This window comes from Gorilla gorilla, chromosome 5, assembly GCF_029281585.2.
Source record: "Gorilla gorilla gorilla isolate KB3781 chromosome 5, NHGRI_mGorGor1-v2.1_pri, whole genome shotgun sequence".
NCBI lineage: Eukaryota > Metazoa > Chordata > Mammalia > Primates > Hominidae > Gorilla > Gorilla gorilla.
Window position 1 is genome coordinate 34,319,730 of NC_073229.2, and position 26,192 is coordinate 34,345,921.

At 42.4% G+C, this 26,192-nt stretch overlaps 1 protein-coding gene across 1 annotated transcript in view; it reads left to right on the forward strand.

The window, feature by feature from the left end:
- The first annotated feature begins 1,921 nt into the window (after window positions 1-1,921).
- LOC109027131 (basic proline-rich protein-like) overlaps window positions 1,922-26,192 on the forward strand; it is a 144,307-nt gene continuing 120,036 nt past the window's right edge. The window contains exon 1 of the mRNA XM_063707309.1: window positions 1,922-2,022. Coding sequence (XP_063563379.1) covers window positions 1,922-2,022 — 101 coding nt within the window. The remainder of the gene's footprint in view (window positions 2,023-26,192) is intronic.

The following is a 26,192-nucleotide window of genomic DNA, read 5'->3' on the forward strand; positions in this document are numbered from 1 at the left end:
TTAGGATAAATTTCTCTTGTCTCTCTCTCTCACACACACATACACACACAGACAGAAAGAGAGAGAGAGAGAGAGAGATGAAGATTCTCATATCCTAGGATCATAAGAAATTGGGGCAATCGTTAATAGGCATCTTTAACGAGATCATCTGAGTTTGGTCAACCCAAGTCGAAGAGGTACGTTACATAAAGAAGCTAGATGATCTAAGAAAACAGAGGTTGTTGATCATCAGTTGGCCCATACATGGCCCCCCAAAAGGCCTTAGCCCTCCATGGCACAGGTGTATTTACAGCTGGGTGTGCAAAGTGCCAAGGAGGATGCCACTGGGTTTCAGAAGGAGCCCCAGAAAGGGAGTCAGGCTGCATAAGTTCTAGGACCCCCACCTACTCCGCTGGCCAGCACCACATGTGGTCCCACAGGACTACACTCTCCTCTATAAGCAAAGGAGAACTCTCTGGGGCCCTTTCTAGATCTGAGGTCCTACTAAAAAGGGTGACAACCTCAGCTCTGAACATTAGTTGTTTTATTTCAACTCCAAAGTGGGCTTCTACATCCCAAAACAAATGAAAGAAAATTAAAAGATAAATAAAGCTTTCCTGGCATCCATGAAAGCATTTGCTTTCCCCGTTCATGTTATTTCAGTAAATCTAGCAGTGTAGAAAGAGACAAATGAGTGCAGATTACAAGGCAGCACCTGTTCGGAGCCCAAGGTCATTAGATGCCATTAGCAATGGCATAAAGACACATGCATTTAGGAGATAACGCAGCTCAGTGGGTTATTGCATCCTTCCTTCTTGACACCTTGTCGGCTGCTCTCACAGACCTGCTTCAGTCTCAGAGCCCAGACAATAGCACTAAACATGGCAAGGGCGTTAGCTGCAAGAGGCTGAAATTGGCTGAACCTAAAATATGAGTAAAGTCTTTGTATATGCAAAACAGAAATAGCCCTAAAAGGAGACACAACTGTTTATCAAAAAGGTGCATACAGAGAATTAAACAAGGCCAGGCCCGGCGGCTCATGCCTGTAATCCCAACACTTTGGGAGGCCGAGGCAGGTGGATCACCTGAGGTCAGGAGTTCAAGACCACCCTGGCCAACATGGAGAATGCCGTCTCTACTAAAAATACAAAAATTAGCCGGGTGTGGTGGTGCACACCTGTAATCCCAGCTACTAGGGAGGCTGAGGCTTGAACCCGGGAGGCAGTGGAGGTTGCAGTGAGCCAAGATCGTGCCACTGCACTCCAGCCTGGGAAACAGAGCGAGATTCCATCTCAAAAACAAAAAACAAAGAATTAAACAAATGATGAGTTGATAGCCCGAAAAGAAGAAAAGATGCTCTATGCAAAAAGTAAATAAATAAAAAGTCACTGAGAACTAGCAGCAGATGATAGGCAGAAAAGTGGAGTAGTTAAGACAACAGGCTTTGGTGTCAGGCACACTGGCTTTGAATTCTAGCCTCCACCACTCACAAGCTGGGTAAATGTGGGCGAGTAGTTTAATCTATCTGAGTGCCACCATTTTTAAAAATCTGTAGAATAGTAACAGCAATATCTACCTCAAAGAGTTGTTGGGCTAATTCAGGCATTCATTCACTTGATGATCGCTGATTATGATCAGTGAGCTTCTGGGTGTGCCAGGCCCAGTTTTAAACACTGGAAATCCACAAGTGAGAGATGTAAGCATGGGCTCTGCTTCCACAGACTTAACATCACTCTCAAATTTTAGTGAAATGAGAAAGACAAACAAGTATGTGTAAGTGCAATAAGGAAAAATTAAACCGGTGAAGGGGATAAAAACTGATGAGGGTGTTATTTTAGAGTAATGCAAAGACCCTGAGGGAGGAACATGTTTGCATTAAACGGTAAGGAGCTTAGCTCAGGGCTCATAAAACCATGTGCTCTAGGAGATGGTGATGATGACGATGACCATGGCGGTGGTTGTGGTGGTTGGTGGTGGTCGCATAACGATAACCAAACAAGCAAAGAGTACAAGGGATGTGCGAATAGGTACAGCCCACATTAAGTAAAGAAATGAACTGACAAAATTAGTATCGAACACAGGAAGTACTGATTAGAATCTTGACTAATTTTCATTTATTAAAGACTGCAGTTCTATTTTTAGTTATATCCTTCAATCTAACATCATTCAAGAAAAGCTTCTCTCCAAAAATTCTATTTCAGGAATGTAAATTTTTAAAAGTAAGAGTGTTCTGCATGCATGATTTCTTTTTACCCAGCCATCTTTCTGTTGGTTTTTAGCCTGCCAGTAGTGTGTATGTGATATTTTAAAGACTTACTATGCAGGGTACTTAGAAATTTCATATGAGCATTTAAAATGGCAGAAATAGCTGGTAGCTTTCATTTCCACATGTACTCTCAGAACAGAGAAAAACGAGCTCTAATCCATGTCTTTCTAAGCTTCTAGCCTTTTTTTTTTTAACTGTCTCAGGGTGAAATTCCACTTTACTTGTTTAATGATGAATACTTTTGAAATTTTACAAAAATAATCATTCATATTTTGAATTTTTCTGCAACATAACTTTTTTGGCTTCATATCAGGTTACTGAAATGTATCTATATTGCTCCTATATAGTTTTAGATCATTCACTTTCATTGTTGTATTGTGTTCTATCATTTGATCATATCATAATTTGTTTATTTCACTTTAATAAACATTCAAGTAGTTTGGGTTTATTTTTTTAAACCATTATTAACACAAGTAAAGCTGTGCTGGAGAGCCTCCATGTCTCGTGGTATACAGTACAGAAGTCTCTAGGAAACACCTAGAAGGAAAATTGCCGAGTCACAGGGTATACACATTTGTTTTTGTTAACTGGATAATACCTAACTGTCTTTCTAAATGGTTGTACCAATGAATATTCCTATCAGCAGTACATAAACATGAAATGCCATTTTTCAAACTTGGACCAAAATATTCATTACTGGGAACTCCAGATCTCAAATAAGTCAAGTGTCAGTTCCATCTATCGCTTTGGTCAATTTCAAACTGTTCTTTGAACAAATCCAGACTTGAAGAAATTTCCGTTCTGTTAAATTTCTAGCCAACTCATCACAATCAACTACGCAAGCAAACAGTACCCCATAAGAACAACAATAAGTAATCACATATTGCTAGCTCCAGGAAGCAAAATGAAGACATTTAAATTAAAGCAAACGTGCTTACAAAAATATTCCGGCTATCTCAATTAATCTGAACCAAACGAAGAATAATCTAGATATTTCCCCCAATCTTCTGTTCCCATTTAGTTCATGGCATTTTTATAACGGGACTTGCCAGATAAGAAGCATGTGTGTGTCTGAGAACTAAGGAAAAAAGGATTGGTTTTACTGTCTCTTCAAAAACATATCCGATGTGAATAGACTAAAAACCATTCAATTCTGCAGTCTGTGAATTATATCCCCAGAAAGCTGGTATTAATAATATAGCAGCTAAGTGAAATAAGCCAGTCATAAAAGGACAAATACTGTATGATTCACCCTCTATGAGGTATCTAGAGTAGACATTGTCATAGAAATGGAAAAGCAGTTGCCAAGGGCTGGGGGATAAGGGAAAAGAAGAGTTGCTATTTAATGGGTAGAATTTCAATTTTGCAAAATAAAAAGAGTTCTGGGCTGGGCGTGGTGGCTCGCACCTGTAATCCCAGCACTTTGGGAGGCCGAGGCGGGCGGATCACCTGAGGTCAGGAGTTTGAGACCAACCTGGCCAACATGGTGAAACCCTGTCTCTACTAAAAATACAGAAATTAGCCAGGCGTGGTGGCAGGTTCCTGTAATCCCAGCTACTTGGGAGGCTGGGGCAGGAGGATCGCTTGAACCCAGGAAGCAGAGGTTGCAGTGAACTGAGATCACACCATCACACTCCAGCCTGGGGGATGAGAGCGAGACTTTGTCTCAAGAAAAAAAAAAAAAAAAAGAGTTCTGGAGATGGATGGTGGTGACAGTTGTACAACAATGTGAATTCAGTTAATACCACTGAATGTACACTCGATGGTGAAGATGGTAAATTTTATAGTGTATGCCTTTTGCCACAATGTACTATTTATTTATTTACTTAAAAGCAAAAGTGGCGGTGTTTTGTTTCAGTATTAGGTCGGGTTCAAGCAAAAAGAAGGGTTATTCCTTCATAATCATATACATTCTGCACCATAGATTGAGCATTGCACCATTTTTTTATTTTTATAAGCTATACCAAATTTCAGTGCACAAATGCTATAACAGCACATACTGTGGGTGAGAATATAAAAAATTGTGAAAGTCTAAAGTTACTGCTCACATTGCAACCTTGACACAACGACTTTGCAAAAACAAGGGCTTAAATTTAACTGAATATGCCACAATTCAGAAAATGCTACTACCATATGCCCGAGGGGACTGAGTCACACTTGCAGTTTAACTTCAACTCCTGAATTTTTTGACTTCTGTATGTTTAAATTCTCATCAAACTGCAGCTTCAACCTTTGTTTCTGCCACTGATCGCAGAATGCATCGCTTATCATTTGACGTAATCTCTACCATGAAATACTTGTTTTTGAACAGCCTAAGGTTCGGAGGACACTTTTTTAAATGTTAAATAAAAAACTGTCAACGATTACTGGGAATGGAAAAACAGCCAAGCCTCTTTGATGCCATCCTTATGCCTAGAAAAATCTTCCCACTCCCACTCCCACATCGATCAAGTGAGCTGCATCTCTTCCTTCTTTCAAAGTTCACCTTAATTCACTTCTCTATGATTCTATAATGAAGGCAGCTGTGATTACAGCAGAAGTGAAGAAGAGAGTACTACCTACCCTGGGAGCAAGTTAATTTATGGCCATAGGCCCACTAGGGATACACTGAACGAGCTACATTTTTTAATGTATGTCTATGCAATAACCTGTATATGATTTTTCCATCTTTAAGAATCTTCAACAGTCCCAGATGCAAGGAAGACAGGCTATCCTGGAGGGGGCTAGGGATTTAGGGATGGCATTCCTATTATTTACAAGGCGCTGAGTTAGACAGACCATGTGTGACCATGGTGTTCCTGCTCAGAAGCTTACAATCGCTTTGGAGAGGCAAGGCATTTATCATGCACAGAGAGCTGATAATAGCAGGCAATTTTTCAATCAGCATACATTTATTCAGCAAATATTTACTGAAGACCTACTAAATGCTAGGCACGATGCCAGACATTAGGGACAAAAATATGACTAAGATGTGGTCCCAGCAGAGAAACAGATGGGGTTCCGTATAGTAACCATGTTATCAAGGAGTCATCAGAATGCTACTAGATGATAAAAATAGCAGCTTTCCCCTCTTCGAAAAATGCAGAGTACACATAACTAATCCAGTCACTGAGTGAGCATTCTGGCAACGAAAAAACATATTTGGAATGAGAATAGTGATCTTCAGAACTCTAGGTACCAAGCATTCCAGATACATAAATGTTCTGATCCCCTTGAGTGGCAACTGACCGGCTGACACTGAGGCAAACTTGCCACCATGGAAGATGTGAATTAAAATGAGGGATTGTACTAAGGTATAGAAATGGCACTCGTACTTCCTGTTTCATAACAGTCCTCACAAGACCCTTTTTAAATGTCTGCCTTTCCTGATAGACTGCAACCTGAAAAAAAGGAAGGAACTGGGTCTCTTTTATTTACAGGTTTCCCCAGTGCCTAGTACAACGCCTGACACATAGTAAGCAATTAAAAACATTTATGGCACTAGAATTTTCAATTAGCTGGCTGCATATTATTGCAAAGTGAACATCTGAAAAGGCCATTAAAATGGTCATGTAAAGACTTGGTAACCAATATAATCTAGTTTAATAATATTTATTTATTTACTGTATTTCTTGTTTTTGAGTCAGGGTCTCCCTCTGTTGCCCAGGCTGGAGTGCAGTGGTGCGTGTGATCTTAGCTCACTGCAACCTCTGCCTCCCAGGTTCAAGTGATTCTCCTGCCTCAGCCTCCCAAGCAGCTGGGATTCCAGGCGTGCACCACCATGCCCAGCTAATTTTTGTTTTTTTAGTAGAGACGGGGTTTCACCATGTTGGACAGGCTGCTCTCGAACTCCTGACCTCAGATGATGTGCCCACCCACCTCGGCCTCCCAAAGTACTGAGATTACAGGCATGAGCCACCGCGCCCAGCTGGTTTAATCATACTTAATCAACTAATGAATCAAGTTAACTTATGGATACTGTTACTGGCTGAATTTCTTCCCCCCACAACCACTCAAAATTCATGTGTTGAAGCCCTAACTGCCAGTTTCTCAGAATATAACCGTATTTGGAAATAGGACCTTTCGAGAGGTAATTAAAACAAAATAAGGTCATACGGAAGGGCCCTATTCCACTATGACTGGTGTCCTTGTAACAGGAGACTGGGACACAGACTTGGAGGGAAGCCCACGAGAGGACACAGGGAGAAGATGGCCATCTGCAAGCCAAGGAGAAAGACTTCAGAAGGAACCAACCTTGCTGACACTTTCATTTCAAACTTATTGCCTCTAGAATCATAAGAAAATAAGTTTGTGCTGTTTAAGCCACTCAGTCTGGGTTACTTTGTTATGGTAGACCCAGCAAACTGACAGATACTAAGCCCTTGCTTGAGATGGAGCTGTGGCCCTATAAATGGCTATTTTAGAAAGACAATGTGAACTGGCAGCAACGGTACTGGAACAGGAATGAGGAGTCCATATGTCCACTTCTGGTTCCAGTCTGACTTCTTGGTCAAGCCATTTTTACTTCTCTGAGTCTCTTTCCTCCTTTAAATATAGAAGTTTAGATCACATGAGCTCTGAGTTTCAGGTGACCTAAAACTGTATGATTCTATGCAGCAAACTCAATGTTACCTTCTAGGATGTGAGAGATGGCACAGAGGTGTGTCTGTTTTTCCCTGGCTACACTGAGCCACTGGCAGTAGGCTTTCCAAACACTTCCCATCTGCTTCTTGAACCATTTCATACATATCACCCAACATCGCATTAAAGACAGGGTCCCCGGACAGGCGCGGTGGCTCACACTTGTAATCCAAGCACTTTGGGAGGCCGAGGTGGGCGGGTCACGAGGTCAGGAGTTTGAGACCTGCCTGGCCAACATGGTGAAACCCCATCTCTACTAAAAACACAAACATTAGCCGGGTGTGGTGGCTTACGCCTGTCATACCAGCTACTCGGGAGGCTGAGGCAGGAGAATTGCTTGAACCTGGGAGGCAGAGGCTGCAGTGAGCTGAGATCATGCCACTGCACTCCAGCCTGGGTGGCAGAGCAAGACTCCATCTCAAAGCAAACAAACAAACAAAAAAACAGGATCCTCTCTCAGCAAGTCTCCTATCACAAAAGGAATGCACATCACAACGCAGCCCTGCTGGACCACCCCAGCTCTAAGGGGAGGTCAACTTGTGAGCAATAAGTCAAAGCAACATGAAGAAGAAACAAGGACAAGGTGAAGAATGGCTCCATACATTGTATAATTTTCATCTATTCCTACCAGAAAAGAGCTGCTCATTCTGATCAAAGATGTTAATGAGCCCTGCAAACAGAAATTACTACAATAGAACAGTAGACACCTTCATTAATTATTTTCTCCCGCAATATTAGCACTAATGATTAGAAAATCTTCAATAGCAGCACAAATAAAGATAAACAGACACCAATCCTTGGTACAGCCTCCGTACAGATCCATACTGGACTGTTCATTCAGCACCCAGTATTCTGGAATTTGCCTATTAATGCAGGTGGAAGCAGTCCTGTTCATACAATATGACCCAAACTCCAAATTCAATGTGAATTTTTGGTTTTGATTTTTGGTTTATTTGTTTGTTTTGTTTTGTTCCCCCAAGGCCCAGCTGTGCCCGTCCCTAAAATCCATGGGATATCCACGTGCCCTCATCAAAATCCCCGTTTCTTAGAAGCTCCCTCTAGTGAGTTACTTTTACTGGCAATAAAGAATACTAATTAGCAAAACCATATTTCACACACAAACAAATGTATTAGGATAGTCTTTAAAATAACCTATTTCTTAAGCTTTTATTTTAGGTTCAGGGGTACATGTGCAGGTTTATTAAATAGGTAAACTCGTGCCATGGGGGTTTGTTGTACAGATGGTTTCGTCACCCAGGTACTAAGCCTAGTACCCAATAATTGTTTTTTCTGCTCCTCTCCCTCCTCCACTGTCTACCCTCAAGTAGGACCCAGTGTCTGCTGTTCCCTTCTTTGTGTCCATGAGTTCTCATCATTTAGCTCCCACTTGTAAGTGAGAACATGCAGTATTTAGTTTTTTGTTCCTGTGTTAGTTTGCTAAGGATAAGGGCCTCCAGCTCCTTCCATACTCCTGCAAAAGACATGATCTCATTCCTTTTTTATGGCTGCATAGTATTCCATGGTAATATGTACCACATTTTTTTTGTCCAATCTGTCATTGATGGGCATTTAGGTTGATTCTGTGTCTTTGCTACTGTGAATAGTGCTGCAATGAACATTTGCGTGCATGTGTCTAAATGTATGGTAGAATGATTTATATTCCTCTGGGTAGATACCCAGTAATGGGATTGCTGGGTCGAATGGCAGTTCTGCTTTTAGCTCTTTGCGGAATTGCCACACTGCCTTCCACAATGGCTGAACTAATTTATACACTCACCAACAGTGTATAAGTGTTCCCTTTTCTCCGCAACCTCATCAGCATCCAACTGGTTATTTTTTGACTTTTTAACAACAGCCATTCTGACTGGTATGAGATAGTATCTCATTGTCCTTTTGATTTGCATTGCTCTAATGACCAGTGATATTGAGCTGCTTTTCATATTCTTATTGGCCATATGTCTTCTTTTGAAAAGTGTCTGTTCATGTCCTTTGCTCACTTTTTCATGGGGTTGAAAGTAACCTTCTCCCCGCCTCCCCCTGAGGCAGAGTCATGCTCTGTCACCCAGGCTGGAGCATAGTGGTGCAATCTCGGCTCACTGCAACCTTCGCCTCCCAGGTTCAAGCAATTCTCCTGCCTCAGCCTCCTGCGTAGCTGGGATTATAGGCACTCGCCACCACGCCCAGCTAATTGTTTTTGTATTTTTTAGTAGAGATGGGGTTTCACCATGTTTGCAAGGCTGGTCTCTAACTCCTGACCTTGTGATCTGCCCACCTTGGCCTTTCAAAGTGCTGGGATGAAAATAACCTTTTTAAAAATATATATATTTCGGCCAGGCAAGGTGGCTCATGCCTGCAATCCCTGCACTTTGGGAGGCCGAAGCAGGTGGATCCTCTGAGGTCAGGAGTTCGAGACCATCCTGGCCAACATGATGAAACCCTGTCTCTACTAAAAATACAAAAAACTAGCTGGGCGTGGTGGTGTGCGCCTGTAATCCCAGCTACTCGGGAGGCTGAGGCAGGAGAATCGCTTGAACCCAGGAGGCAGAGGTTGCAGTGAGCCGAGATCACACCACTGCACTCCAGCCTGGGCAACAAAAGCAAAACTCCATCTCAAAAAAAAAAAAATTCAAAAATTTCTTAATGTTGCCTTCTTAGAGTCTGTATAACCTTCTCCTGGAAAGGGCAATTTTTTTTTAACATCTTGACCATTTATTAGATATTATAAAGGTTAAGATGAAAATGCTTCCCAAGTGCCTGCCATGTTTTTCCTGTCATATAAATCACATCTGTATGGGCAGAATCACAAAGCTAGAATGGGTCTGAGGACTCCTCCTCTCAGGCAACTTCCTTCCAACTGTAGGCATTCCCTTGGGTGCCCTCTTACACTCACTGATTCACCCAACATGAATTTGGGCACTTCTGCACTGTATGACTCTCTTGAGGCAAACAGGAAAAACCTGTATCTGCCCTCAAGGGGAGTCCCTCCTAGAGGAGGACACTAGCCATACCGTTGTTATGCTGAAGTTGCGAGGTCCATTTACAGAACCAGCCTTATCACTTAGCAATATAGCCCACATACCCATAAAAAAATTCAAGGGCCTAAGTGAGTGGATGATAATGTGGTCCAAAGGTGTGCACAGACATATGCTGAGTCACTTAGCGGGCTGATCAACAGGGGATTCATGGAGGAAAAGCTAACAGAAGTGACCACTCCAATTCACTGATGATATCAGAGCATGACGGGTCAAGAGAGCCTCCTGCAAGTCATCATCTGCTCAACTGTGAATCGGCATCTGAGAAAACAAGCAACAACCTTACCTCCCAAACACCCACATTAAAGCGATGCATTATTAAAATGGAGGTTCTCAGGTAGTAAATGAACACTTTAAGAACTCATGCAATCATAAACATTAGAATATGCAGTAAAGAGATAATGATACTTGTCAGAAGATATTAAGACGACATGGCAATAATAGGAATCTGTTCACAGAGAGAATGATTCTAAATACAAAATGGTCAGATTGATACTCAGAAGTATTGCTATTAATAGAAATAATATTAGAGAGGTTTCATTATGTAAATGGCTCATGTGTCTGCCAGAAATGTACCCAGTAATAATTTGCATTTCTGCTATAGTGAAAATTTCAGGGATGTCTCTTGTTGGCTTATGAAGGACCCTTTCATTGGTAAGCCACAGTTTTTATAATCATGATAAGAAGGATCACCTATGCTCTTTGTTGATAATAATAATAACTAATAAGACACTCGTGTGTGCCTGGCGCTGCGCTGACTCCTGTATGTGCAGCAGTCCTGTGAGGCAGGATTATTATTCATGTTTTATCGCTGAGAAAACAGAGGCTTAGGTCAACTTTCCCAGGGTCTCAAAGACGATAAATTATGGAGGCTGGATTTGAACTTGAGTCTTTCTGACTCCATGCCCACTCTCCTTCCACTTGCAGTGTAAACACATTGGCTCAAACTCTGTGGTTTCATGAATATAATGTTTCACAGGGTATGCAGTGATCTTATAAGTAGAAATGGGTCTAGAAAGATGGACACTCCTGGACACTGCATTGCAAATCTCGCTATCTGCTTTCACTCACTGACACCTATATTTGCCCCTTGAGTCCCTTGAATATTGGTGCCACACTCTGCCCAGCTCTTGATATGGTGCAAAGCACTAAAATCACACAGGTGTCACAGCCAAAAATTCTGTATCACTCCAAAGCTAACTTGTCCCCCATCAATCCCAACTCTGCCCCAGAAGTCTCACTGAAATAAAGTCTCCAGGATACCTGTCTTGCCACTCCTCATTCACATCCTTGGTTTTATGACCCACATTTCTATAGGACTCTCCCTTCTTTAGTTCTAATTATTAAAAGCAGGGTTCTGAAATCCCAAGGTGATTGCAAAACTCCCATCTCAGCCACAAATCTTCATTAGAATGGCTAATCAATAAGAGTTTTGTTTCAGATCCCCCCCACTTTATTTCCTCTGTATGTTTTTTGAAGAATTTTTCAATTTGCCATGATATAACTAAAACTCAAGCATCAACAGGAAAGAGGAAGAGAAGAGCTCAGAAATAAGCCACTAGTGCTCGAAAATAGGGCGTGTGATGTTAGAGCTGGTTTAGAATCCATGCTCCACTGCATCATAGCTATGGTGGGGCATGGATTCTTATTATTAATTAGCCTTATTCCTTCACTTTTGTCTCACACCACCTGTAAAACAAAAGCAATAATGCTTACTTCATGGGGTAGTGAGGAGGTTTAAATGAGAGGCTACGGCCAATGCTCTAATGAGATGCCTTCCTTTTCCTCTCTGGCCAGTGAGGGGTGGATCATGTAACAACCTCCTTTCCCTATTCACTCTTCTTCCCCAACTAATCCCCTCAGCCACTGGCATCATGTTCCACATGTTAGAGGCATCCTTCCTGGGGCAGTGAGACACATCCTGAATCAGTCTTGTCACCCTAAAGAGGACCCTGCAACATTGCTCGTGGGTCAATAACACCACACAGAGCTGACATGAGGATGACATGTGACAAGATTACCTACAGCCTGCTAAATGAACACATGAGCTAAATGCTAGGTACCACTATGCTTTCCATGAGATTGTTAGGCAGAAGGAAAACACTGAATCTTTGCTCTCCAAAGTTTTGATTTGAATTCACACAGGCAAGATTCTTGTCAATGACCCAGAATCACTTAAGCCCCAAGGGGGCCATGCCACCAGCACAGCAGGGCCAGGTCATGAAGCCCCACTGGGATGCAGGGTTGGGGGCTGTAAGGGTCTCGCTGTCAAGATGTGGCCCCACCAGTGCTAAGTTTATAGTGCTCCAAAAGCCAGGAGGGGGGTTAAGAAAAAAAAAATGCAAAAAGCAAGAATTACCATGCCATAAACATGAACCTCTACAGAACCTAAAAAATGTGAAATTGGGCCAGGCTCACATCTATAGTCCCAGCACTTTAGGAGGCAGAGGTGAATGGATCACCTGAGGTCTGGAGTTCGAGACCTCGTCCCTACTAATAACACAAAAAAATTAGCCGGGTGTGGTGGCATGCGCCTGTAATCCCAGCTACTTGGGAGGCTGAGGCAGGAGAATTGCTTGAACCTGGGAGGTGGAGGTTGCAGTGAGCCAAGATCACGCCATTGCTCTCTAGCCTGGGCAACAAGAGCAAAACTCCGCCTCAAAAAAAAAAAGAAAGAAAAGAAAGAAATGAAAATGTGAAATTGTTAAGACAATTTGGAGTTTAAGGGAAAAGCACATTTTTGAAAGTGGAAAATAGATGAGAAACATAAATACATTTGCTATGCATTGTTATAGTCTGTTATTGATATATGGTCATTTTGTTATAAAGAAACATTTAAAAGGAGGCATGTTTCACCTGTTAACTTGTTTACTTCATAAGATTCTCTTGTTGGGTAGATTTACAGATTTAAGGCACTGCCATAAATCTTTTCAAAACAAGGAAGATTATAAACAAGGTAATTAATTATTTAATTAATTCGGCAAATAAGTCACCCATTGACAAGCCTAGAAAAAAATGCCACCCAATGTTTGTTTTTTCAGTTTTCTTTTCCAGTTTTGGAAGGGAAAGCCCTTGAAACAAACATGACCACACGACCCATATGAGTCCTCATTGTAATGCTTTTCCCCAAGCACCCACAATTCCAGGTCCTCCCAATTTGCTTCCAGTTCTTGCCCAAGTTTAAACCTCTTAACCAATGCCTACTATCTGCAGCCTCAAAGGGAGCTGAGTACTTGCCAACAGACACCGCCACCTCCCCTCCCCGAGGTTCCTGCCTTGCGAGAGTGTGTCATGTGGCTGCCAGGGCAAGGCAGAAGTGTAGGAAAAGGCACATCTCACAGGTTGTCCAGGAGGGTTAGAGCAAATATGTCCAGAGCAGTTTCAAGTTGACTATAGACCCAAGGCTCCGAGCTAATTAATAGAAAGTGAAGCAATGATAGTGACAGCTCAAGGCAAGGGTGTGAAGCTCATGTCATTCTGTAAAGACAGCCCAAGGAAAAAGGACATTTACGCTTGCACCTTATTTGCTTTTCAGACTAACACATTTCTGTTAGAAATATGTCTTTACACTCCAGAGAGATGTTACAAGGTATTGGCCTGCTACTAATTACAGCAAGCCTGCACTACAGCTAACAATATAACTCTAAATTCACTTGCTTCTGATTACCTACCTGTCATACGGAAGGCTATTCTTCACTCCAGTTGAACAAACCTATTAGATGTCTGGTTTCTTGATGTTTAACTCTCACAAGCAATTATCTCCAGCTTGAAATGCCCTTTTGTCTTCTTTATACAATCACTACTCTTTCTTCTTAGAAAACACAGTTTAAACCACTTCCTCCCTTAATCCATCTAAACTAACCCCATCTAGTTCTGGCATCCATGCAATCAATAGATTTAGCATTTACTTAGCAAGCACCACCACGGATTTCTCTGTAATGAAAAAGTTAATCCTACATATGCCTTATATGTAATCTTGAGCAGGTTCTCCTCTTTTCTGGGCCTCGGTTTTCTCATCTGTAGGAGGATAATACTCCCTACCTCATAGGGTTGTTTCTGAGAATTAAACATTTATTTCTAAAAAAACAGCTTTATTAAGATTTAATTTACATATAACTCAAGTGTATAACTCAATGTTTTTTAGTATATTCACTGTTTTGTAAAATCAACATCACAATCTAATTTTAGATTTTCTTCTCCAAAAAAGAAACCCTGTGTACATTAGCAGTCACTCTGCATTCCTCTCCCACCTCTGGCCTCTGCAACCCCCAAACTAACTTCTGTCTCTATGGATTTGTCTATTCTGGACATTTCATATAAATGAAATTGAAGTATGTGGTCTCTCAATTCACATGATGTTTTGAGGTTCATCTATGTTGTAGCATGTATTAATATTTTGTTGATTGGTTGTTTGTTTCCTGATCAATATTCCATTAAACATTTATTTTGCATGTGTGTGTGTGTCAGGAGGACACATATTTCATGAGTGCAGAGTGCTCAGCTCAGTACTTGGAGACACAGCACTCTGAAAATGTCTATAGCTTTCATTACCATTGGCATTATTACTATCGTTTTGTCACTTTTGTTTACAATTGCACTGGTCTCCACCAGTTGATTATTAAGCTCTAGAGCAGGGGTTCCCAACCCCTGGGCTATAGACCTCCTGAACAACAGGAGGTGAGCAGTAGGCGAATGAGCAAAGCTTCATCTGTATTTACAGCCACTCCCCATTGTTCACATTACCACCTGAGCTCTGCCTCCTGTCAGGTCAGCAGCAGCATGAGATTCTCATAGGAGCATGAACCCTATTGTGAACTGCACATGTGAGGGATGTAGGTTGCACCCTCTTTATGAGAATCTAATGCCTGATGATCTGTCACTGTCTCCCATCACCCCCAGATGGGACCGTTTTGTTGCAGGAAAACAAGCTCAAGGATCTCACTGATTCTACATTATGGTGAGTTGCATAATTATTTCATTATATATTACAACATAATAATATAAATGAAGTGCACAATGAATGTAAATGCATTTGAATCATCCCAAAACCATCCCCCCCTCCACCCCAGTCCGTGGAAAAACTGTCTTCCATGAAACCAGTCCCTGGTGCCAAAAAGGTTAGGGACCACTGGTCTAGAGAGAAGGAGCTCTTCTTACACACTGCCCAGAAACTGAGGATGTGACAGAAGTTCAACAAGAGCTAACTAAACAACTAAGTAGCAACCTGACAAGGGCTCACACAGCTCCAACTAAACCTACGCTGCTGCTGCCGCTTACAAAAGCTCATTCATATGTGTGAGTTCAGGCAAAAACACAGTCGTTATCTGATTCTTTAGGCCGGACATTGACCAGATAAATAAGTATGTCTGAATCTGCAGAGAAATAATTTCAAAAGGGCTTCAGAAGGAGAAGGAAAATCCACTGTAGCCAGAAGCATCCAAAAGCATCCTGAAAACATGAGTGGAGGAAGGCTGAGCAGGTGTGGGCTGGGGAGGCAGGCAACCCCGCACAGCGGCCAGCACAAACACAAAGCGACACCCACTGTGCTGGGGAAGCACAGGCAGCACAGTCCCTGCAAGGGAAACGCGGCTCCCTACAAGGTGTTTTCAGGGTTCCAGTTTCCCCAGAGCACAACCCTAACCTCAGGCAGTGCACAGTTCTCCCAATAAAAGTCACTCGCCCATGGAGATCACCGAACACCTGAATTGACACCACGGGCATTTCCAACCTGTGTTCCTGACCACCCTCCCCATGACCTGCCTCCCTTACATCATTTCTGTTTTCCTTTCCCATGGTCCTGTGACTTCTCTTACTCTTTCAAATGCAAAATGTCACAGCTGAAGGGAAGGAACCTCCAAGGATGATCTGGGCTACTGCTTTCTTCTTCATAGGGGAGGAAACTGAGATTCCAGAGAGGTTGGTAACTTTCCCAAGGTTACAAAATTAGCGGTGCAGCAGGAACTGAAACCTACATTGTGTGACCACTCTCCTGCTCCCAAAGCAATTTAGTTTCCAACTGGACCTCATCTGCCTACTTGTTTCTCCCCCAGCCCCCAGGCAGCCCTACACTGTGGCTGCTGAGTCATCAGGATGAGCTTTGTTCTCAAGCAAGCCGCTGGGACAGGCCCTCATGTCTTGAGTAGGACAACGTATATTTGGCCACTCCCCACTTTGTGGTCACCCTGCTCTGCCTGATGCATGGGCACCTTCTGCCCATGACAACTGTCATTCACCCTGAATAGTCTATGCCATCACACCTCCTTATGGCTACTGACTAACATAAAAGGTAAGTGACTAATAAATGGTATCATGAATTAATATGAAACCTTTTATACAGACAAATATTTGATTCCTCAGTTATATTTTCTTGGGATCTTTTCTTCCCAGGTCATAGCAGTGCTGTTTCAACAGGAAATGTCATAGCTTGAATGCCAGGTGCATTTTAAAAAATAATCTAAACTAAATTAGCTTTTACGCCTAACGACAGCCTGGGAATAATAAAGGAACTCTTTGAAAAAGGAAAAAAGTGGAGAAATAGGAACACTTTTACACTGTTGGTGGGAATGCAAACTAGTTCAACCATTGTGGAAGACAGTGTGGTGATTCCTCAAGGATCTAGAACTAGAAATACCATTTGACCCAGCCATCCCATTACTGGGGATATACCCAAAGGAGTATAAATCATGCTGCTATAAAGGCACATGCGCACGTATGTTTATTGTGGCACTATTCACAACAGCAAAGACTTGGAACCAACCCAAATGTCCATCAATGATAGAATGGATTAAGAAAATGTGGCACACATACACCATGGAATACTATGTAGCCATAAAGAAGGATGAGTTCATGTCCTTTGTTGGGACATGGATGAAGCTGGAAACCATCATTCTCAGCAAACTATCGCAAGAACAAAAAACCAAACACTGCATGTTCTCACTCATAGGTGGGAACTGAACAATGAGAACACTTGGTCACAGGAAGGGGAACATCACACACCGGGGCCTGTCATGGAGTGGGGGGAGGGGGGAGGGATAGCATTAGGAGATATACCTAATGTAAATGATGAGTTAACGGGTGCAGCACACCAACATGGCACATGTATACATATGTAACAAACCTGCACATTGTGCACATATACCCTAGAACTTAAAGTATAATAAAAAATAAATAAAATAAAATAAAAAAAAGAAAAAGGAAGAAAGAAACTAATTGAGCACACTAGAAGTCAACAGCTGTTTCTCCAATTAGAGTCACCTATAACAAGTGAATTCTTAGCAGGGAAAATCCCCTTAAAATATCCATGTCGAGTTAGGAAAAAATGTTTCATAAAATAGCCATTAAATTAATTTTCTTGAATTGGCATGGGACAAGAAGCTATATAGTTCAGTTCTGCTAAACACCTAAAAAACTCTGATACACTGCACGCTACGCCAGGCAAATTGCAAGTTGTTGGGGGGGGGGATTCCCAGAAATATGTGAATCACAATTGTGACTCATCAGTTTGGGAAATTTAGGACATGATCACTATCAGTCAAACATGATATTATTATCTGCCAAATGTCCAAAATATAAATTTCCTTGGAAACAGCTGGCAGAGGTAGGCATAGCCCTTTAATTTTCCTAATTTGTGGGCTAGCAGATTTTTTGGAATTTCACATACTAGTATGAAAGAGAAATAAATATGTTTTAATTAATGCATACATATGCACAGTTTATACATATTCATAATCGGGGGTGGATCCAGTCTGTGAGGTCTGCAGTTTATAAAACTAGTCAAGGGGTAGAGGAGTGTGTATGGGGTGTTAGGGTCTTTAAGAAAAGATCTCAAAGGCCAGCCATGGTTGCTGACGCCTGTAATCCCAGAACTTTGGGAGGCTGAAGTGGAGGATCGCTTGAGTCCAGGAGTTCAAGACAAAACTGGGCAACATAGTGAGACCCCCATCTCTACAAAAAAATACAAAAATTAGCTGAGCATGGTGGCATATGTATCTGCTCACAGCTACTCAGAAGGCTAAGGTGGGAGGATCACTTGAGCCTGGGAGGTTGAGGCTGCAGTGAGCCAAGATCACACCACTGCAATCCAGCCTGGATGACAGAGCTAGATGCTGCCTCAAAAAAAAAAAACAAAAAAACAAAACAAAACAAAACAAAAAAAACTGCACAAAATTATCAACATAAAATTAGGTACAGGGTCTTAGAAAGGGCCTGCAGGAGCGAGACGCCTTGACGCTGAAGTGTCACTAGCTTCCAGATAAAACCTCCTGGCCCACAATGCACACACACATCACAGTGGTGGGAACACCTATAAATGACCAAGATCAACATATTTCATTATAATTCCCTTCAATGCCAAGTATATGGTAAACACTTTAGTATACATTTTTGCTGAGTACAAGTGGCTAAAAAGAAATGTTTACAAATTATGTTGTCGAGCTGTTAAATGAATTCCAATATGTGGCTTTACTACCTCATCAGGAAAACCTGTATCCCACAGTCATTTATCAGGCAGCAATGTCTAGCTTATGGAAACCCATCTGCAGGTTCCTAAGCAAGTAGCCCGGATTAGTATCATAGTGCACCTAGTCGGTGGCTATAATTAAATGCAGAAGTGGTATTGAGAGGTGAAGCCAGCTGGACTTCTTGGGTCGAGTGGGGACTTGGAGAACTTTTCTGTCTTACAAGGGGATTGTAAAATGCACCAATGAGTGCTCTGTAAAAACGCACCAATCAGCACTTTGTAGCTAGCTAGAGGTTTGTAAAATGGACCAATCAGCACTCTGTAAAATGGACCAATCAGTGCTCTGTAAAATGAACCAATCAGCAGGACATGGGCAGGGACAAATAAGGGAATAAAAGCTGGCCACTCCAGCCAGCAGAGACAATCCGCTCGGGTCCCCTTCCACGCTGTGGAAGGTTTGTTCTTTCACTCCTCACAATAAATCTTGCTACTGCTCACTCTTTGGGTCCCTATCATCTTTAAGAGCTGTAACACTCACTGTGAAGGTCCGCGGCTCCATTCTTGAAGTCAGCAAGACCACAAACCTATCGGAAGGAACCAACTCCAGACACAGGCTCACCGCAACCTCTGCCTCTTAGGTTCAAGCGATTCTCCTGCCTCAGCCGCCTAAGTAGCTGGGATTACAGGCATGCCCCACCACACCCAGCTAATTTTGTATTTTTAGTAGAGATGGGGTTTCTCCATGTTGGTCAGGCTGGTTCTTGAACTCCCAACCTCAGGTGATCCGCCTGCCTCAGCTTCCCAAGGTGCTGGGATTACAGGCCTGAGCCATTGTGCCCGGCCCCTGGGTTTCTTTCTTAAGGCTTTTGGAGCTCCAAGGGGCCAGGGAAGTGCAGCTTCAACCAGCAGCAGCCATTGTTCTAACAGAAATCTGAAAATAACACATTCACTCTGACATGCCAACTCACTACTTTTAATTGTGGCTCATTAAAGACGTAAATAGAAGAATTATGTTCACCTCTACTACAATTTCATTGCTGCAGTAAAATTACAATGTTTCCTTCTATGCAGAAAGAAATACTTCTTCTCTGAGTAATAGCACCAGAAGTGGAGGCCTGTGATTCACCAATTCTCCAACAGTAGGCATCACATGTGACTGCCTGTTGTTGGACAGAGGCAGATGGACAGAACGTTATTTTTTTTTTTAATGAAAAGAAAGGACACATCAGTTGAAAGATGCAACAGGCGCATCTCATTTTATTGCATTTCACTTTGTTGTCCTTTGCAGATACTGCATTTTTTTTTCAAATTGAAGTTCTGTGGCAACCCCGTGTCAAGCAACTCCACCAGCATCACCTCTCCAACAGCATGTGCTCATGTTGAGCCTCTGCCACATTTCGGTAATACAGTATTTCAAACTTTTGCGCTGTTGTATCTGTTATGGTGATCTGAGATCAGTGCTCTTTGACGTTACTATTATAATTGTTTTGTTCACCATGAACCACACACCCAATATAAGGTAATGAACTTAATCAGTAAATGTCATGTGTGTTCTGACTGCTACAAAGACTGGCTGTTCTCTCTCCCTCCCCTCAGGCCTCCTTGTTTCCTCAGACACAAGAATAGTGAAATTGGCCAGGCACCGGGGCTCACGCCTGTAATCCCAGTACTTTGGGAGGCCAAGGCGGGCAGATCACGAGTTCAGGAGATCAAGACCATCCTGGCTAACATGGTGAAACTCAATCTCTACTAAAAATACAAAAAATTAGCCGGACGTAGTGGCGGGTGCCTGTAGTCTCAGCTACTCGGGAGGCTGAGGCAGGAGAATGGCGTGAACCCGGGAGGCAGAGCTTGCAGTAAGCCGAGATCGTGCCACTGCACTCCAGCCTGGGTGACAGAGCGAGACTCCGTCTCAAAAAAGAAAAAAAAAAAAAGAATATTGAAATTAGGCCAATTAATAACCCTAAAATAGCCGCTAAGCACTCAAGTGAAAGGAAGAGTGAGCCGCATACCTCTCAATTTAAATAAGAAAACTAGAAATGATTAAGCTTAGCGAGGAAGGCATGTTGAAAGCTGACATATGTCAAAAGCCAGGCTTCTTGTGACTGAAGGGTTAGCCAAGCTGTGAATGCTAAGGAAAAGTTCTTGAAGAAAATTAAAAGTGCTACTCCAGTGAACTCATCAATGGTAAGAAAGTGAAACAGCCTTGTTGCTGATATGGACAAAGTTAGAGTGGTCTGAATAGAAAAGCAAACCAGCCATAACATTCCCTTAAGCCAAAGCCTAATCCAGATCAAGGCCCTAACTCTCTTCACTTGTATGAAGGCTGAGAGAGGTGAAGAACTTGGAGAAGAAAAGTTTGAAGCTAGCAGAAGTTGGTTCGTGAGATTTAAGGAAAGAAATCTTCTCCAAATGCTGATGTAGAAGCTGCAGCAGGTTATCCAGAAAATTTAACTAAGATCATTGATGAAGGTGACTACAGATTTTTCAACGTAGGCAAAGCAGCCTTCTATTGGAAGAAAATGCCATTTAAGACTTTCATAGCTAGAGAGGAGAAGTCAATGCTTGACTACAAAGCTTCAAAGGAGAGGCTGACTCTCTTGTTAGGGGCAAATGCAGCTAGTGACTTTAGTTGAAGCCAATGTTCATTTACCATTCCAAAAATCCTAGAGACCTAATAATTATGCTGAATCTACTCTGCCAGTGCTATAGAAATGGAACAACAAAGCCTGGATGAAAGCACATTGGGTTACTAAATACTTTAAGCCCACTGTTGAGACTTAATTGCTCAGAAAAAGATTCCTTTCAAAATATTACCGCTTATTGACAATGCACTCGGTCACTCATCTAAGAGCTCTGATGGAAATATACAAGGAGATTCATGTCGTTTTCACGCCTGCTAACACAACACCCATTCTGCAACCCACGGATCAAGGAGTAATTTTTATTTTCAAGTCTTATTATTTAAGAAATACATTCTGTAAGGCTGTCATTGCCACAGAAAGTAATTCCTCTGATGGATCTGGGAAAAGTAAATTGAAAACCTCCTGGAAAGGATTCATCATTGTGGATGTCATTAAGAACATTTGATGCATGGGAAGAGGTCAAAATATCAACATGAACATGAGTTTGGAAGAAGTTGATTCCAACCCCCATGGATGACTTGAGGGTTTCAAGACTTCAGTGGAGGAAGGAACTGCAGATGAGGTGGAAACAGCAAGAGAACCAGAATTAGAAATGGAGCCTGAAAATGTGACTGAATTGCTGCAATCTCATGATCAAACTTCAGCAGATGAGGAGTTGCCTCTATGGAGGAGCAAAGAAAGTGGTTTCATGGCCGGGCACAGTGGCTCACGCTTGTAATCTCAGCACTTTGGGAGGCCGAGGCAGGGAAATCACGAGGTCAGGAGATAGAGGCCATCCTGGCTAACACAGCTAACACTGTGAAACCCATCTCTACTAAAAATACAAAAAATTAGCCCAGCGTGGTGGTGCGCACCTGTAGTCCCAGCTACTCAGGAGTCTGAGGCAGGAGAATTGCTTGAACCTGGGAGGTGGAGGTTGCAGTGAGCCAAGATCGCGCCACTGCACTCCAGTCTGGGTGACAGAATGAGACTCCGTCTCAAAACAAACAAACAAACAAAAAAACCGGTGGTTTCATGAGATGTAATCTACTCCTGATGAAGATGCTGTGAACACTGTTAAAATGACAACAAAGGATTTGAAATATTACATAAACTTAATTGATGCAGTGACAGGTTTGAGAGGATTGACTCTAACTTTGAAAGTTCTACTATGGGTAAAATGCTCTCAAACAATGGTGCATACTACAGAGAAATCTTTCATGAAAGGAAGAGTCAATAAATGTGGCAAATGTCATTGTTGTCTAATTTTAAGAAATTGCCACCGCCACCCCAGCTTTCAGCAACCACCTCCCTCAATTAGTCAGCAGCCATCAACGTAGAGGCAAGACCCTTTACCAACAAAATGATTATGGTTCAATGAAGATGATCGTTAACAGTTTTTAGCAATAAAGCATTTTAAAATTAAGGTATGTACTTTTTTTTAGACAAAATGTTATTGGATAATTAATAGACTATAGTATGGTGTAAACATAACTTATATGCACTGGAAAACCAAAAAATTTGTGTGATTTGCTGTACTGCAACACTTGCTTTACTGCTATGGTCTATAAGTGAACCCAAAATATCTCTGAGTGGCCAGGCACAGTGGCTGATGCCTGTAATCCCAGCACTTTGGGAGGCTGAGGTGGGTGGATCACCTGGGGTCAGGAGTTCGAGACCAGCCTCACCAATATGGCGAAACCCCATCTCTACTAAAAATACAAAAATAAGCTGGGCATGGTGGCAGGCACCTATAGTCCCAGCTACTTGGGAGGCTTGAACCCAGGAGGTGGAGCTTGCAGTGAGCAGAGATCGTGCCACTGCACTCCAGTCTGGCAACAAAGCAAGACTCCCAACTCAAAAAAAAAAAAAAAAAAGACACAATATCTCTGAGCTATGCCTGTGTCTAAAAAATTCTGAACTCTTCCTAACAGGCACTACAGAAATGTAAGCCTGGCCAGCTGCGGTGGCTCACACCGCACTTTGAGAGGCCAAGACGGGTAGATTGCTTGAGCCCAGGAGTTCAAGACAAGCCTGGGCAACATGATGAAACCTCATCTCTACAAAAAATACAAAAATTAGCCAGGTGTTCTCGTGCACACCTGTAGTCTCAGCTACTTGGGAGGCTGAGGCAGGAAGATCACTTGAGGCCAGGAGGTCGAGGCTGCAGTGAGCTGAGATTGCACCACTGCACTCCAGCCTGGGAGACAAGAGTGAGACCCTGCCAAAAAAAAAAAGAAAAGAGAAGAGAAGAACGCAGGACTATGAGCCTGCTTGCAGAAATTCTGAGAAGAATTCGGGCCAAATAGGAGTTAAAATAAAGTGAGGGGAAATCAACTCCAAAGAGGCACATGAAACTATGTCTCAGAAAGAGTTTGATCGTTTGTTTGATAAATGTTATTCTCTTCAGTTATTAAGAAGAAAAAAAATCTGTATCTTCTCTATGCCCATATTCCAATACAACCCAGTTTCTGAAATTAGAATGAGAACTTATTGATAATTACTGACATAATAAAGTATTGATAACAAATACTTTGGAAAAGAACAGTATATTTGAAACACTGTTATTAAAAATTAAATTATGGGCCAGACATAAAAGGACAAATATTGTATGATTCCATGTGGTCCCTAAAATAAGAAACTTCATAGAGACACAGTGTACAATAGAGGTTACCAGGGGCTGGGAGGAGAGAATGGAGTGTTATTGTCTAATGAATGCAGAGCTTCTGTTCGGGATGATGAAAAAGTTCTGGAAATGGATAGTGGAAATGATTGCACTACACTGGAAATGTACATAATGCCACTGAATTGTACACTTAAAAATGGTTAAACTGGGCCAGGCGTGGTGGCTCACGCCCCAGCACTTTGGGAGGCTGAGGCGGGCAGATCACGAGGTCAAGAGATCGAGACCATCCTGGCCAACATGGTGAAACCCCATCTCTACTATAAATACAAAAATTCCCTGGCCATGGCGGCACGCGCCTGTAGTCCCAGCTACTCGGGAGGCTGAGGCAGGAGAATTGCTTGAACCCAGGAGGCAGAGGCTGCAGTGAGCTGAGATCATGCCACTGCACTCCAGCCTGGCAACAGAGCAAGACTCCATTTCAAAAAGAAAAAAAGGTTAAAATGGTAAATTTATGGTAAATTTTATGGGGGGTGTGTGTGTGTGTACACACACACTATATATTTATATATATTTTAAAAATCAAATTAAGGACACTTTCAGAGTAGGGTATCTGATGGATAGCCTGGTCCCTGAGACACAGCGTGCTGCTCTATGCTGGCTCTCCAAAGTGGGTGAGAGTGGTGCCAGGAACGGGAAAGGATGATACTGACGTGGCCACTCACCAGGAAAGTAGAGGTCACCATGTCCATTTTCGCAAAGTGAGCACAGCTGCAGGTGAGCAAAGCCTCTGAAAATCAGCACCAGCATGGATGCCAAATATTTATGCTTCCTGATTTAAATGCATCGAGCAGACTTGATATTTTTGAGACTCTTAACGGTAGATCAATTTTGTAGAGCAGATAACCACTCCAAAACTGTTCAAGCTAATAAATACAGATTTGGGCCAAATTTACATAATATGTGCTTGTACGTTCACTGGCCATGACCTTTGATAGCTGAAATTGAACTTTCCCCTTTCACTAAATGTCATTCCAAATTCCAGGCTGTCTTTGGAAGCAAACACTGCACTGCCTGTTGCCATGTGTCTTTTAGATAATAAACGTGGGTTCCACCAGATGGAAGAAGCAAAGTGCTTGCCCCAAATATCTAGGGTTCCTGCTAGGTACTCACGCCCAAACTGCATCTACTGTGAAGAGTTAGTTGACTTTGCATTCTGACCCAATGCAGGATGCTGGGCTCCTACAAGTGGTTTGTTTGATGGGCTCCCAGAGATGGCCAGCTGCCAGCAGCATCATTTAGAAGAATTCTGGTCCTGAGGACAGATTATTGAAAATAATCTATTTCCATTTAACCTCTGCAAAGTAGATTGGGTCCTTGTGGGGCTTTCATTTCCTTAAAAGCAACAGTGTATTTGCTTAGCAACGTGGACTTAAACCAGTGGAAGAAATACTTAGTGGAGACTGGAAAACAGCAATAAAAGAGAGGTTCAATAGAGGGAGGGGTGGTGGCCGACTACAGACCAAGGGTGAGGGAGCCACAGATTGAATCCCAGCTTTACCATCTCTAAGCAGCATTACATTCTTCAGTCCCAGTGACCTCATCCATTATAATATTAATAACATATAATTTAAATGCAAAAATTACACTCTCTACCTTTAAGATTTCCTATGGGGATCAAATGAGATGAAACATGCACAGGCAAAAAGGAGTTGCTCAGTAACTTAACCAGTTTATTTCTTCTTTAAAAAGGAAAATGTACAAAACATGTTTCCAGAGTTTTGTTGAGGAAGCTTTGAAAACGGACTCCACCAGTATTTATGGAGTATTCACCATACTAACAGTCTAATACCACTCCTCTGGGGAGCCCAGGATGGTGCAAGATGTATCTCCAAGGCTATGTGTGCTGGCACATGCCCATAATCCCAGCACTCTGAGAGGCCAAAGCAGGAGAATTGCTGGACCAGCCTGGGCAACATAGCAAGAATCCATCTCTACAAAAAAAAAATTAAAAATGAGCCAGGTGTGGTGGCACATGCCTCTAATTCCAGAGCTTTGGGAAGTTGGGGTGGGAGGATCACCTGGGCTCAGGAGGTCAAGGATGCAGTGAGCTATGATGATACCACTGTACTCAGCCTGGGTGACAGAGCAAGACTCTGTCTCTTAAACAAAACAAAAGATGTGTCTACAACTCCAGGGAAGTGAAAAAGCAGATAAGTAAATCCCTGCTAAGTGTGATCATGACCCTCTCCTATTCAACAACCTTCAGTAGCTCTCCGCCACTTAAGAAAAAATGGAATTAATCCCATTTTCTCATCTGTAAAATGCGGATAGCTATGTTGAAGGGAGTTGTAATCAGAGCTAATTTATGTAAAGCCCCAACCACAGAATCTGATATATGGCACCACTCAATGAATAGTTCACACTCACTGTTATCATCGTTATCATTAAATCAGACTATCTTCCTCCCAGTCTCCCACTGTTCCACCTCACACACCTTAACCCTGGGCTCAAACTGGTCCACAGCTTTCCTCAAATATGCTCTGCTCTGCACTCTCCCTTCTCCACACCTTTGGGCACACGCCCTCCC